The sequence below is a fragment of the Diabrotica virgifera genome, chromosome 7, assembly GCF_917563875.1.
Source record: "Diabrotica virgifera virgifera chromosome 7, PGI_DIABVI_V3a".
Classification (NCBI taxonomy): domain Eukaryota; kingdom Metazoa; phylum Arthropoda; class Insecta; order Coleoptera; family Chrysomelidae; genus Diabrotica; species Diabrotica virgifera.
Window position 1 is genome coordinate 24663954 of NC_065449.1, and position 17242 is coordinate 24681195.

The 17242-nt window shown below is 33.4% G+C and overlaps 1 protein-coding gene across 1 annotated transcript in view; it reads left to right on the forward strand.

Annotated features, from left to right (window-relative positions):
- The first annotated feature begins 291 nt into the window (after positions 1-291).
- The window catches only part of LOC114333076 (serine protease gd-like), a 59981-nt gene continuing 43030 nt past the window's right edge, over positions 292-17242 (forward strand). The window contains exons 1-2 of the mRNA XM_028282900.2: positions 292-585; positions 14757-14972. Of these exons, the coding sequence (XP_028138701.2) occupies positions 14766-14972 (207 nt within the window). The 5' untranslated portion in view covers positions 292-585; positions 14757-14765. The remainder of the gene's footprint in view (positions 586-14756; positions 14973-17242) is intronic.

Below are 17242 nucleotides of genomic sequence, written 5' to 3' on the forward strand. Positions count from 1 at the left end.
ATCTGACGTTCACTCCGCGAAATATTCGCTTTTTTGTAAAACTTTGTGACTCGCCCATTTCCTCACCCCCCGTTCAAATCGTCAGATTTTTTAAATAATATACACTGTTTTGCATGTACTTAATTTATATCTTAATATGACGATTTCGAGTTTTTCTAAGGATAAATTTTTTTTCGGACCCCCCTTAACGTCCCTTTATTAATAGCCATTATATGGTAGAGATCTGTATACTGTGGTAGAGGTATATTTACAGGGTACAACGTTTCTCCCCATTTAATAATCTGACTATCTGACTCGCTCGAGTAACTGCAAAAATCCCCGCTTGGGCCCCCCTACCATTAAGTTCAAGTTACTCCGACAGATCATCAGCAGCCTACTGTGTTTAAGTTCGCGGTTTTAACCATTTTTTATTTTCGTTTATATTCGCGTAGCAAAGTGTTGTTTTGTTAGAGGTTGACAGTTTAATCAGATATTCAAGGAATACAATTTTATTCAAATGTGTAGCTGCAGATAGTTTAGTAATGATTAGTATAAAAAACTTTTGTAGGTGTGAAGTTTATTAAACAAAAATAATATTAACAACAGGTAGGTAAGAATAATATGCTTAATTTTTAATTTATATTTGTTTATTTTTTTCTAAATGTTTGAGATCTCTCTAAATTAAAAAAAAATGCTGTTTTATTCAAATTAACACACCCGTAGGGGGTGGTTATTATTACTACAATCTGTGAATCTGATCACAAGATCTGATCAATGTAGATATTCCTTTGTTCTAACTTACATTACTACAGGGGTATATAAACTTAGTACTCACTCAGTCGTGTTTCTTAGATAATAACGAACTTATACATGCACTAAACGCACAATGTTAAGCTTTTAAAACTGATCAACTCACCAACTCAAATGGCTTCCTTCTCTAGAGTCTTCTTGTACGATGTGTGTTACCGAGAAGACTTTTGGCAAATTTTATTATAGTTTGGTCCACAGTCTCCATCCCTAGATCTCTGTAGATATTGCTATTTTTGATGTATAAGGATGCGTTTTCAATATTCCTCAGCACATTGTTTTGAAATCTTTGTACCTGTCATAATAATATTGCTTTTATTTGTACATCCCCAGAACTGAATACCATAATATGTCCATACTGGCTTAATAAAATGTTTATAGAAAAGCACTTATCATACAGTATGGTGGAAATGAAAGGAATAAATTCGTTATTTCATAAGCTGGTGACTTTAAGGAAAAATCCCGAAAATGGTCGATTTTTAAACGCTTTTATTTAGTTCAATAGATTGCGTCAAATCTTTGGATGTTAATTTGACTACCTTTTCTTCCATGCAAATGAATGAAAATTTGCAGACATATGCATTCGCGGGAACGATACACGAATAGACAACAAAAAATTTTTGTTTATGTTTATTAATTGTTTAAATAAAAAAAAACGATTTTAATGGAAAAAGGCCTAAATTCACTTGTTTTTTACAATGCAGAAACTTGAAACTTTTACGAATTGTAGCTAATGATATAACCTATACATAATTTCACTTTTTACGTTAATTGTTTACGTTATGCGTCATAAATAAACAATAAAGTTTTAAATTCTGAACACTCATATATTTGTTTATACAGTACGATACAAATGAAAGAAATAAATTCGTTATTTCGTAAAAAGGCGACTTCAAGGAAAAATCCCTAAAGAGGTCGATTTTTATTTTTAAATTACGATATTTTGGCATATATGTCATACTAGTGACGTCATCCATCTGGGCGCGATGACGTAATCGATGATTTTTTTTAATGAGAATAGGGGACATGCGATAGCTCATTTGAAAGGTCATTCAATTCTTTATTCAGTAATATAATTATTTGTGTAGGATGTCCAAAAATAATTTTTTAATTAAATTATTTGACAAAAAAGAAGAATGTATGTAATTTATTATTAAACACTTTTCTTTAGTTCAATCGTTTGTGTCAAATATTTAGACGTTAATTTGACTGCCTTTTCTTCAATGAAAATGAATTAAAATTTGCAGACATTTTGAATATGCATTCGCAGGAACAATACACGAATAGTCAATAAAATTGTTTTATGTATATTAATTGTTTAAATAAAAAAACACGATTTTAATGGAAAATGCTTAAATTCCCTTGTTTTTTACAATGAAGAAACTTGAAAGTTTTAGAGATTGTAGCTAGTTATATGAACTATACATAATTTCACTTTTTACGTTAATTGTTTACATTATGCTTCATAAATAAACAATAGAGATTAAATTTTTTTGCCGATTCCGACTAATTTTCATGTTTGTTAATCATGTGATGTTTTATACATATATTTTAATAAACATGATATATTTTAATGTTTGAAAACTGTTAGACTAAAAAGTAAAAAATAAAAAAATATAAAAAAAATTTATAGGAAACGCTTTTCTTTAGTTGCGAGTGACTAAAATTAAAAATATTATAAAAAAATCAACTAAAAAGCAAAAAATAAAAAAAATTCAAACACATTCGTTAAAGAAAAGCGTGGGGCGCATCTTCATCGAATAAACGGTTTTCGCCCCACGCTTTTCTTTAACGAATGTGTTTGAATTTTTTTTATTTTTTGCTTTTTAGTTGATTTTTTTATAATATTTTTAATTTTAGTCACTCGCAACTAAAGAAAAGCGTTTCCTATAAATTTTTTTTATATATTTTTATTATTTTTAAATTACGATTTTTTGGCAATATGTAATAGCATACTACACTTGAGAGCAAAATAATCGACTCACTTGCAGAATTGTACACGTTAAAAGTCTCGAATTTCTTAAACCTGTTGTCTGATTTGAGTGATTTGTTTAGTATGTTATAGCCTTATTGTTTAAGAAAATCGTTGTAATATTATTGTTGATAGACAGGTAAAGGTCATTTTATACCGGGTGTAACAATCGTACTGTGTTTTTTCTTAAAGTTCGGAACACCCTGTGTAATAGTCTAGTATATAAAAATTTTAATTAAAACTCAACTGTAGGCTTTCTTAACATCTTGTTGATATGTACTTTTATATTAGAAATGAGGTATGCTATTTGTTCTTGATCAATATGATTCCAAATCACGAGAGCTACTGTCTCTACCTTTTGTAAGGTTCTAGGAGGTGGCAAACGCTGTCGTAGTCTTCTGCCAATTATGTCCCACAAATGTTTGATCCGGTTAAGATCTGGACTATGCGATGGCCAATGCGAAGCCCGAATATTTACCTGTTGTAAATATTCGGTTACAGTTCGTGAACGTGAGGTCTTACATTACCGTGCATTAGCAAAAAATTGTTACCAATATAAGGAGCCGATAGCATGGTAGCTAAGTCCTTCGCTATGTAAGATCACTGCTTGAACACACTCGTCGCGAGTCAAATTCCTTGTAGCGCATTCCATTTACCAATTAACAAAAAAAAACTACGGACTTAATTGAAACTTTAAATGATAAATCTACTAATTTTCACAACAAACCAGACACTTTTTGACTGTTAACCATTTGACATCCATTAAATTGTTAATTTCTCATAGCCTACTTTAGGCTTCTTTATTAACTCTAGGATGCATACGCAAATTTTTCTACGTTATGGCATAACATGAATCTCGCAGACTCGCTTTGTAAATAAAGTACTAAAATAGATATTTTCTTTAATTGTTGTCAAATATTTATTTAATATTTCTTTATTTATAATAATATAAGCATAAACAAATAATAAATACCTGGTAAGAAACTACTCAATACAATTCTTGCATATTAAAACACTGTGTTCTTTGCAAATTGGACACTAACACTTCTGACAAATTTGTGTGCTCATTCTTGCAATGTGTGAAGGGCACTCGGAACATCTCCTTTTCTTTCTATGAGCCAAATCTATCCCTAAATTTTCTTGAGGAAACTCGATAGAATTACCCATATGTCTTCGGATTGTGTTTGTAAGTTTAGGGTTTCTAGCCCTTCTTTTCATAAATGGTAAAACTAACTCATTTACTAAATCTTTGAGAAAGTATCGTCTTTTATTTGTTTTTCCTGCAGCAAAATTTTTATTTTGATTTGTATAAAGGAGAAACGCATTAAGAGCTGCTACATCCATAATATTGTACCAAACGACAAAAGGCCAACGTCTAGTTTGACGCTTTAGCGTGTAGTTACCGATCATCTGGTCCAATTTATCAACCCCACCTTTTGTTTGGTTGTAAAATTTGATAATTTCGGGCTTCTTTGCTTGACTCTCAATATCTACAGATTGATCATGGTGCGTTGAACTAAGAAGAATGACAGCTTTATTTTTCTTTGGCACATAACTTACCAAAGTCAAATTATCATTGAATCCAAAAATAGAGGAAAAACGCATCTTTCTTTTGAGCTTGAAATTCGTAGGGGATCTCTTTCTTATTTTTTCGTAATGTCCCAACACAAGTTATTCCTATAGACAGTAAATGCTGTGCTAAAGGGATGCTAGTAAAAAAGTTGTCAATTTTCAAGTTGCGACCAGAATTTTTTGTGGAAGCGGTCAAGGACCTTACAACATTTTCCCCTACATTTTGTTGAATATTTTCACCAGGTTGACGACTTAAGTATATCTGCCCATCAACTGCATATCCTGTTTCACTTTCACAAAGCCAAAAAAATTTAATGCCATATTTTGCAGGTTTCGATGGCATGTAGTGAATAAAATTACAACGACCTCTAAATGCAAGTAACTGTTCGTCAATGGTTACATCCAATTCTGGTACCATAACTGTTTGGCACTGTTTCACAAACAACTCCCATACATACCGGACATAAGTAAATTTGTCAGTTTCCAACCTAGTTGAACGTGTTCGTCGGTCGTCAAGTCGTACGAATCGTCTTATATTTTCAAAACGATTTACTGCCATTGTAGCTTTATACAGTGGATTTGATGATTTATCTAAGAACAACTCTCTGACAGGCGTATCCCAGTTCTTCTCGACACCAGCCAGTAGCAGCAGGCCAAAAATGCGTTCATTTCGTCTTTTTCAATTTTTGGCCATACCTTTCCCTTGGCCTCCAATATTCGGTTGGCTTCTCTATTGGTACATATTATTATTTCTTCAACCATTTCAGCAGTCACAAATTTATCCCAATCATTTTTCGGAGACAACATTTCGTTTCTTACTTTCGGTCCCGCCGTGAAACGATATAGATTGTGAATTTTTGTTCTTCCTTGCAAAGGAGGCGTAGATCTCCATTCAAAATTGTTTCTGCTAATAAATGATGTACCTGCTGTTTCAATTGTTAAATTATTTTGATTCAAGTTCATATCATCACTACTCGAAGAATTTTCGGAATACTCGTCTGAACTATCTTTGTATACTGCAGGCTGCTCGTATTCTTGATCAGCGTCCGATACTTCACTTTCACTAGTTATGGAATCGTTGTCATCCTCCTCATACCACGTACGTAAGATTTCCTCATAAATATTATCGTTGGGGTGAACTGATCTTTTTCTACTCGAGGATGTCATAATGCTGGCCTGAAAATATAGAGTATTTTACTTGAAAGCCAACTTTTTGCATTTGAAAATACAATTTTTGTATACTACTTCTGTTTTGATAATCTGTAAAAACAAAAACACAGAAGTCTGTCGCGAAAGAGCACTCGTTATATAACATGATTTTCCTTTTTTGATGAAATGTGTGAATGAATTTTTGTATACTACTTCTGTTTTGATATCTGTAAAAACAAAAACACAGGAGTCTATCGCAAAAGAGCACTCGTTATATAAAATGATTTTTCTAAGAAGTGAGCCCAAAAAATATTTATCAATATTTATTATCAATTTTCTACTACCTCACTTATAAAAATAAATTTTACTTTTTTATAAAAATAAAATTGTGGATGAGACTATTGACTAAGTAATAAACTGATCCAAAATTAGTGCACTTACTTGAATAATCATGCGAATAACACAAATATAAACTATGAAAGCAGACAACGTACTAACGCTAATACCTTGACACTTCAAAACGTGACTAAATTCCTTTTTCTTAGCTTTACAGTTTAGGCAATAGATAAATAATATGCGTAATGGAATAGTACCGAAGGATCGCGGTGATTCACGACAAACCTTTGACCACTAATTCGATAAGAGTCTCCCGGACTCATGGTATGCATTATGGGGGTATGAATGGAAATTATTTTTTTTTTTAGTTTTTTGTGTATACTATTTAAATTTTTATACACTTACAAACAGTCATACATGTCAAAAACGAATTCCTAAATCGGTAATGATTGGTATGGATTTAATCACATTTTACGAAGATGTAAATGTACGCTCGAGTCTCTTAGACTCATGTTATACATCCTAGGGTTAAACTAAGCAGAAAATGGGAATTTATTGATGAAAAATATCGCTAGTTGTTAACGTACCTAACTTTTTATTATCCAACATAAGCAAATGAATGAAAAAAGAAAATGTTAATAAAGCCTAAGGCTACAATTGAGTTTTAATTTAAATATTTTTTATATGCTAGAATATTCCACAGGGTGTTCGGAACTTTAAGAAAAAAACACAGTGTGTGATTGTTACACTCGGTATAAAAGACCTTTACCAGCCTAGCAACAATAATATTACATCGATTTTCTTAAATGATAGCTATAACATACTAAAAAAAATCACTCAAATCGGACAACAGGCTTAGGAAATTCGAGACTTCTAACGTGTACAATTCAGCAAGTGAGTCGATTATTTTGCTTTTAAGTGTAGTGACGCCATCCATCTGGGCGTAATGACGTAATCGATGATTTTTTAAAATGAGAATGGGGTCATGTGCTAGCTCATTTGAAATGCTATTCAATTCTCTATTCAGTAATATGAACAATAACATAATTATTTATACAGGGTGCCCTGTATAAGTAATCCACAAAATATCTGAAAGGGTCGTAGTGGAATAGGTCAAAAGCCACCTCATTTAATATATCTGTTACAGTTCAAGTTGATTCTCAGTTAGAGTTGACTCCAACTAGTTGGAGTCAACTCCAACTGAAACGAGCAGTAAAAGTTGATTTTAAAAATTTAAATCAACTTTTACTAGTTGGAGTTGACTCTTCCTGGATCGATTCAGTAAATGTTGATTATACGAGAATCTCAAGTGCATTTTTAATGAGTGTGCGTTTCTTTGTTTTGACCGTTTCAACTACTTATTAGTATAGTCTGTAACGTCGCCCCCGTTAGGTAAATTATTCTGATTCGATTTTTTGCACAAACTTACTTAAAGAAATACATCCGTATAACAATCCTTATAACAAATACGCAGGGTGTCACGCGGTCCCGCGATCGAAAAATTGTTTAACCAATTTCAATAAAGTCAGTCAGTAAAGTGACTCTTTATCGAACGAGTCTGATATTACGAGCAGAGGAACAGACGCGTTCGATAAAGAGTATTGAGGTGGTGCGTACAAAATTGTATCCTCAATCTTAAAAAACATTAACACTTACTTACATCTTTGAGGAAATTTTTTTAAGTTTAGACGAAATAAAAAATTCGTATGACAGTAATGACAGTAATCACAAATGACTTTTGCATGATGGCCGGATTTGATGTTTAATCGATAGTTATCAATATTGTATACCTACCTAATTACTAAATCTGTAAAGTTTTGATTTATTTTGTATGAATATAATTGCGAAACACTACATAATTTTACTTTTTGACATAAATTTTATTAATAATAAGATAAATTTTGTACAATATTTTTAATAATTAAAGTAAATAAATTTTAATTTCACTCAAATAAATAATCGATTGCTGCCATTGACCACTTACATTCAATCTCAGTTAATTTGATTAATTATCGCGGCAGGTAAAGTAACATTCTTCTTTCAATACAAGAAAGTCTTACTTCACTGCCGAAAATGAGGGCAAATGAGTACAATAATGAATGATTTTAGTGATGTTTGGCGATAAACAATGATTTTAAACAAATTCGCAAAAATACACACACCGGCAAAATTAGCCGAACGCCTTAAAAATGGGACATGTTTGATGTCTCGAGTTTTCTAAACCACTGATCCGATTTGAGTGATTCTTTTAGTTTGTTATAGCCTTATTTTTGAAGAATCTCGTTGTAATAATATTGTTGCTAGATAGGTAAATATCATTTTATACCGGGTGTACAAATCATGCTGTATTTTTTTCTTAAAGTTTGGAACACCCTGCGGAATATTCTAGCACATGTAAAATATTAAAATTAACAGTCGATTGTAGATTTGGGCTTTCTTAACATTTTTCTTTTTGATTCATTTACTTATGTGAGATAATAAAAAAGTTATGTGCGTTAACAACTATCCATGTTTTTCATCAATAAATCCTCATAGTAGGGGAGGAAAGTATACTAAATTTGCAGTTACTCGAGCTTTATGGAACCTATTGGATTGTGAAGAGTATGTGCTAAAATCATAAAAAGGTTAAGTTAAATTTTCCATAAAGTGGGGGACTTTTCATTTTTTAATTTAATTTTCCATTTGAAACAATCATTTTTCTCCGATTATAGCGCTATCTATCCATAATTAGAAAAAATGTGTCGAATAAAAGTTGCTTATTTTTACGTAAAGAATCCAAATCTGCAATAAAAATTGGGGGCTTCTATTTGAGATTTTACATTAAATCCACCACCCCACCTCCGAGGAGGTTCGTGACACCCCACGGAGAGGGGAGGGGGGTAAATTAAAATTTTTAAATACGAACCCTGCGATATTTCGCGAAATGAACATCAGATCGTAAAACTGCAAAATACACCTATTCAATATTTTTCAAAAATCTACCGAATGGCACCAAACACGACCCTGACGGAGGTGGGCTGGGGGGTTACTTTAAAATCTTAAATAGGAGACATCTTTACAAACTGCAAATTTAGCATACTTTCCTCCCCTACTATGAGGATTTATTGATAAAAAACATGGCTAGTTGTTAAAGCACATAACTTTTTTATTTTCCAACATAAGCAGATGAATCAAAAAAGAAAATGTTAAGAAAGCCTAAGTCTACAATTGAGTTTTAATTTTAAAATATTATATATACTAGAATATTTCACAGGGTGTTCAGAACTTTAAGAAAAAAACACAGTATGATTGTAACACCCGGTATAAAACGACATGTACCTGTCTAGCAACAATATTATTACACCGATATTCTTAACTAATAAGGCTATAACTTAATAAAAGAATCACTCAAATCGGACAACAGGTTTAGGAAATTCGAGACATCAAACATGTCCCATTTTTAAGGTGCTCGGCTAATTTTGCCGGTGTGTGTAATTTTTTAACTTGGTACAAATTTTTTTTTAGATCCGTTGGGCATTTTTTTCTTTAAAATTGACTGTTGTCGAGTTATTAGCGACTTATAATATGAAAAACGCCAAAATAACCATTTTCAAGGTTTAATAACTCGGTTAAAGATAATTATTGTGAAAGTCGAGCGAGCGGCCGTGGAGTAACGGCATAATCGCTGGCCTCATACGCCAGTGCACGTGGGTTCGAGCCCTGCTAAAGACAAACCATTTTCATTTCCAATAATGACATGAGCCGTCTCACCGTACCTCGGAGAGCATGTTAAGCCGTCGGTCCCCCTGGGCTAGTGTACATCGTCACTAGTTACTTGAAACAGGGTTAAATATGTAATTGGCGCCGGAACTGTCCGAAAGGCAAAAATGCCATACGATATTATATATTATGAAAGTCAGAAACTAAAAAAATCAAAGATTAAAGCTACCTCTATAAGATCCTGAAGAAATTTTTGTCATTATTTCATTATTAAGATATTATTTTTAATTATCAACAATGAGCGCTAACCGTGTATTGAGGCGGCCGTCAATGTGAGTGCGAGTGAGATTCACTATTGGACGGCTGGAATGGTGCATCTCTTTAGCACTCACCATTGACGGCCGCCTAATACGCACTTAGCGCTCATTGTTAATAATTAAAGATAACGCTTAGTAATAAACTAGTGACAAAAATTTCTGCTGGATCTTGTAGAGGGGGCTATAAACTTTGATTTGGTCACTTTCTGACTTTCATAATAATGGATTTTAACCGAGATATTAAGCCTTGAAAATGGCTATTTTCGCATTTTTCAAATTTTAAATCGCGTATAACTCGACAACAATCAATTTTAGAGAAAAATCACAAAATACGTTTTTTGCTCAGAATAACCCAAATGATCTAAAAAAAATTGTTCGAAGAGAAAAAATTATTTTTGTAAATTTGTCTAAAAAAAGTGTTTAAACAATTTATCGATCAAGGTACTGCCTGGCACCCAGTAGATTTGTTATAAGGAACTCTTTTTGAGTAAGTTTGTGCAAAAAATTCGAATCGGAGTAATTTACCTAACGGGGGCGACGATACAGCCTAGACTAATTTGAACATATTCAGTAACATTTAATTTCTAGAATCGGCTGTTTGTGTGAATCAGAATCAACTTTTACTAAATGGCATTGGGAAGAGTATACTTTTCCTAGTTGGAGTCTACTTTTACTAGTAAATGTTGAATATAAATCTTCATTTTATATTTATAATCAACTTTTACTGAAACCAGCCGTTAGAGTTGACTCCAACTAGTTGGAGTCAACTCCAACTGGATAATCAACTTGAACTGTAACATATCTATATATCTATAGTCCGTCCCACCTTGACTTTACAGTATAAATAACAGGCAATGCTTATGTTCCTTATACTGTAAAGTCAAGGTGGGACGGACTATAGTAGTAGGCTTTATTCAGTTTAGAAATATTAACTCAAAGCTGTTATTGTATATTCGCTACAAAAAAACTGTAAGTGATCTTTAACAAAGATCAATCTAAAAATCTAGGTATAAAATATGAATGAGACAAGTTTAGAACAAGTATTTTCTATGGGAAATAAGTCACAATTTTACTAAAAAATGAATTTATTAACGTTTCGAAGCAAAAATCGGGTTTCGTGGTCAAAATACAAATACTATTAAAATAAACAAAAATGTTGTTGCTAAGTAAAAAAATTCTTCTAATAATTTATTTAATCTGACTCATTTATATTGGCAGTTCAGACGTATATTATACATTTTAAAGTAGAAGACTTTAAAATGATATCGCCAATATTTATCGCCATAAAAATCATAGCATGTAATCTCTTTAAAAAGACAACCAAATGCAACGATGACAGTAAAATTCTCGCGTTAGAGATTCCATAGTAAATCACGAGGGAAAACCAGGAAAAAAACCTCGTGATACATCGTCTTACATTTAATTTACTTTCAAAAAACTAATACCAAATTCTGACTGTAATATGTTTAAATTATAAATAATATTAATAATGCATAGATATACAATAAGTAATACTAAAATATAAAATTTGTACTAACTCGATATAATTTAATTATAAAAATGCAACAAGGAAATAGCTTCAGAACAACAATAAGTTTAGAACATGTATGTTTATATGTTCTAAATTTACTATCATAAACTTTTTTTTCTCAGGAAGAACAGTTTATGAAATTTTAGACAAGAAAAAAACAAGAAAAAGAAGAAATTGGTACAAACGATTCAATGAGTGAAAAATGCAATAATCAAGAACGAAATAGGTACACAAAGAAGATCGGATTAAAGCAAAAATGATTCTAAGGCAAAATCATGTGAAGGAAGTCTTGTTTCTACTGTTGATTGAAATCCAAAATACTCTTATTAGTGTAGGAAACAAAGGTTGAACCTTGCAAAATGGACACAAGTCCGATTTTATTTTTTTTTCTGGTATATAAAGAAGTGCTTATTATAAGACTAACTTTTTCTGAAAAAATTTCGCCCCGGAACTTCCCTTTTCACCCCTTTAAAGGGGGTAATTTGTGGTTTTTGCGGGACGTAGCCCTTCCTGTACCTTTTACAAAAAAATTTTTTTATAGAAATATAAAATGGACTACATTTTATACGATTTATTTCCGACAGCATATGTCTATCATCCACCGTTTAGCGGGGGTGGCGCCCCAAAGTTGACAAGTTTTTAAAAAAGATGTTTTAAAAAAAATATATTTTTCCCTAAGTGTAACGGATATTACGAAGAAATCCTGCGACAATTATTCATAAATAAGTTACTGATTTTTTGGTATAGGTTTTACTTAAGGGTAATTGCCTTATTTTTAATTACAGGGTGTTACATTTTAAAAAACCCCTTTTTATACCATCTGAACCGTTTATGCTAGAGTAAAAAGACTTTCAGCGATTACCCATGTACTAGTGCTATTTATAAATTTGTATAATGCATGCCCATTTTTTCCCCGGAACCACCCCAAAAAAAAAGAAGAATTAATAAATAAAGTGATTTTCTTGGAATCCTTCACACACAATGCCCTTTATTAATATGCTTCATATATCATTTTGTGCACGTTATTATTACCCATGCATTGACTCCAAAAAAGATTTCCTAGTATAACCCCTGTAGACAAAAAAAAATAAATAAAATGGGGGGTTGAAAATTTTTTTTCGTTTTTTGCTTTTTGATCCATAAGGGCATATGCTTCATCAATAGTGCTTTTCAGAAATATATATGGTTATTGCAACATCTCTGCGGAAACCACCCCTATCCTTGAAAATATACTGCAGAAACTACCCCTATCCCTTGGCGAGCATGTTTTTACGATTTTCTCATTACCTATGCATTCTTTTTAAACAAAACTTATACAAGGTTAAAGACCAATATTTACTCTAAAAATTAGGTCCTATTCATTTTTTTCGTATAAGCAACCGTTACGGCACAGTGGCGCCGTAAACTCCATATATGCTTTGGCGGGCTCCAGTTTTTGTTATTTTTTTCGTCATCTGTTCGTTTTATTGATAAAGTACTTATGTAAAATAAAACAACATAGTTTAACCTACAAATTATGACCTATGCACATTTTACATTCTTTGCGCCCCAAAGCCACAGTGGTGGCCCAAAATCAATTTTTGCATATATTCGCCACCTACACGCATTTTATTGCATTAATGCTACCTTAATAGCACAATATTCACCCTTAAGTGGTCGCTAAGCAGTGGCGGATCCAGGGGGGTGATAAGGGGATCACCCCCTCCCCCTCTCAAACCAAGTGATATTATATTTAAAGATTATAAAAATATTCATTTATTTTTATAGAAATACTTATATATTATTATTTTTATAAGAATGGCGTACTTTTTATGCTTTAGCGACAGTGGCGGATCCAGCATCGTTAAGAGGGGGGTGCCAATTGGCTAAATTTCTAAAAAAATATGTAGATGAATATTTTTATAATCTTTAAATATAATATCACTTGGTTTGAGAGGGGGGGGTGATCGCCCCCATCACCCCTCCTTGGATCCGCCACTGCTTAGCGACCACTTAAGGGTGAATGTTGTGCTATTAAGTTAGCCACTGTAGGTGGCGAAAATATGCAAAAATTGATTTTGGGCCACCACTGTGGCTTTGGGGGCGCAAAGAATGTAAAATGTGCACAGGTCATAATTTGTAGGTAACACTGTGTTGTTTTATTTTACATAAGTACTTTATCAATAAAACGAACAGATGACGAAAAAAAAAACAAAAACTGGAGCCCGCCAAAGCATATATGAAGTTTACGGCGCCACTGTGCCGTAACGGTTGCTTATACGAAAAAACTGAATGGGATCTAATTTTTAGAGTAAATAGTGGTCTTTAACCTTGTATAAGTTTTGTTTAAAAAGAATGCATAGGTAATGAGAAAATCGTAAAAACATGCTCGCCAAGGGATAGGGGTAGTTTCTGCAGTATATTTTCAAGGATAGGGGTGGTTTCCGCAGGGATGTTGCAATAACCATATATATTTTTGAAAAGCACTATTGATGATTCATATGCCCACATAAATTAAAAAGCAAAAAACAAAAAAAAATTTTCAACCCCCCATTTTATTTATTTTTTTTGGCTGCAGGGGTTGCACTAGGAAATAGCTTTTGGTGTCCATGCATGGGTAATAATAACGTGCACAAAATGATATATAAAGCATATTAATAAAGGGCATTGTGTGTGAAGGATTCCAATAAAATCACTTTATTTAATAATTCTTCTATTTTTTGGGGTGGTTCCGGGAAAAAAATGGGGGTGCATTATACAAATTTTTAAATAGCACCAGTACATGGGGAATCGCTGAAAGTCTTTTTACTCTAGCATACACGGTTCAGATGGTATAAAATGGGGTTTTTTAAAATGTAACACCCTGTAATTAAAAATAGGGCAATTATCCTTAAGTGAAACCTATACCAAAAAATCAGTCACTTATTTATGAATAATTACCGCAGGATTTCTTCGTAATTTCCTTTACAGTTAGGGAAAAATATATATTTTTTAAAAACATCTTTTTTAAAAACTTGTCAACTTTGGGGCGCCACCCCCGCTAAACGGTGGATGGTAGACATATGCTGTAGGGAAATAAATCGTAGAAAATATAGTCCTCTTTATATTTCTATAAAAAAAATTTTTGTAAAAGGTACAGGAAGGGCTACGTCCCCCAAAAACCACAAATTACCCCCTTTAAAGGGGTGAAAAGGGGGGTTCCGGAGCGAAATTTTTTCAGAAAAATTTAGTTTTATAATAAGCACCCCTTGATATACCAGAAAAAAATTAAACCGGAATTGTGTCCATTTTGCAAGGTTCAACCTTTGTTTCCTACACTATATAGTATCAGCCTATGATAGAATTTTATATTTTATACTGTTTATTTTAATACCCAGAAATATTTTTTTTACAATAATTTTTTTTTTGTTTTCAGATCATTAAAATGAAGTACAAATATAGGCTTTCTTTTCTACTAATTTGGCTGCCAATGATCCTGAGCAGAGTACCTCCCAATCCCTGCCCTGATATCTTTCACTACTACAAAGATGATGAAGGAATAATATATGGAGTGGTGAATCTACCATACGATGACGCCACGTCATTAATCTTTAGTGTAAATGCATCTTTCGTGGGAAATCCTAAACAAACGGTAAGTATTTTTATTTTTTTCTTCTTCTACTACATGTCAGTTTATGACACTCTCCAATATTTTCCGACTTCCAATCGCTACTTCGTCCGGTTGCTCCATAGATCCCCTTCTATGTTTCTTTCTCTCTGCTCTTTGTCTATTCCTTCGCTCCATCTTTTTCTCGGTCTACCTCGATTTCTCTTTCCATCGGGTTGTCATTTTAGTATTTCCTTTGGTATTCGTTGTTTATCCATTCTTTGTATATGTCCGAACCAGATAAGATGTTTTGTCGATTTGTTATCCGTGATTGTTCGTTCGGTTCCCATTATTTCTCTAATGCGTTCATTGATAATATTTTCTCTTCTAGATCTTCCTGCTGCTCTTCTCCAAAATCAATTTCCATTGCTCTCAGCGTTGCCGCTGTTCTGTCTTTCAGTGGCCATACCTCACAGCTGTGTAGAGTGATATTTTTCACTATAGTCTCATATTAATATCCTCTTGTTATTTTCTTTGCTGAAGGATTGGTAGTTCCCATAAAATACTGTTTAACTTTGTGATGGCTTTTCTACCTGACGTACGTCTTTCTTTTATGACTTTGTCTAATGTTCCGTCGTGCGAATAGTGATAGTCATGCATCCCTGCATCGTCACTCGGGCTGATTCAAATTGATACAGGGAATGGTCAACATATGTCTCCTGTAATTTACCACGTTAAAAGTCAAATTTTGCCTAACTAGTTCGGATTCATAACCTACTGACCAACCGAACGGTTCAACTGGCCGCTTATGCCGATGATATTAATATTATGAGTAGAACATCAACAGGAGCGCAGGAAACATGCTAGGTCTGGAAAAACTCAAACAAAAATGCTAGGTCTGGAAATTAACACAGAAAAAACAAAAATAATGACTCAGACGAGAAGAAATATACTCCCACAAAACATCCTACATGAAGATGACATTGAAACGGTTGGAAAGTTTACATACCTGGGAGTAGAAATATATGCCGACGGATCAGAAGATGGAAAAATACGGAAGAAAATAACGCAGGCAAACAGAGCTTATTTTGCTGTCTCCCATATATTTCGGTCTAAAAGTGTCCACCGAAATACAAAGATAAGAATCTATAAAACTTTAATTCGGCCAATAATATGCTATGGCAGTGAAGCCTGGGTCCTGAAAGAAACATCCAAAAACAAACTCGACACCTTCGAAAGGAAAGTTTGAGGGAAAACGGTATCTTCAGAAGTAGATACAACAACGAACTTTATCAACTTTATAGGGAAGCAGCCCTATCAGACTTCATTAGAATACAAAGATTGCAATGGGTCGGACATGTGATAGACACAGTAAACAGCGACGCACCAGCCCTTTTAGGAGTCCGTGTATGGAGAAGAGCAGCCACAGACAAGCAAGGCTGGAGGCAAAAAATAAAGTAGGCCAAGGCTCAATTTGGGCTGTAGCGCCGTAGAAGAAGAAGAATTTTGGATTCATAAATGTTGTTGGTACGAGAGAGGGTACAGATGTCTGGTTAATTACGAGAAAGAGTTTGATCGAGAGCAGCACGCCAAGATGATGCAAATACTAAAAGAAGCAGGAAGGAATTAACAACCAAGATCTGAAAATAATTAGAAACCTTTACTGGAATCAAACTGCAAAGCTCAGAGTTGACGGTGAACACACCGAATATGTGAAAATCATGCGTGGAGTGAGCCAAGGCTGCATTTTGTCCCCCCTAATTTTCAATCTTTCCTCTGAAAGAATATTTATCGAAGCTTTGCACGAAACTGAAAAAGGTATTCTACTAAACGGTTACCGGCTAAATAACATCAGGTCTAGAGATGACACCATTGTATTTGCGGACAATCTAGAAGACCCACAAGTCCTCATGAACAAAATCACGTATTACAGTCAACAATATGGACTCAATCTGAACGTAAAGAAGACAAAGCTTATGATCATTAGCAGGAAAAAGATAACAGAAGGTCAACTCTACATCAACCAAACCCCTGTAGAAAGAGAGAGGCACTACGACTACCTCGGCACCATAATAAATGAAGAATGGATCAACAACCAAGAGATAAGAGTGCGTCGGAAAGGCTGGATCAACCTTCAATCGTATGGGAGCTTTTTTCAAGAGCCCACAACCTTTCTCTTGGTATAAAAGTAAGAATGCTGAGATGTTACGTCTTCTCTGCCTTTTTTATGATGTCGAATCATGGACCTTGAACGAAGATATGTGCCGAAAATTGGAAGCATTTGAGATGTGGCTATATCGGAGAATTCTTAAAAT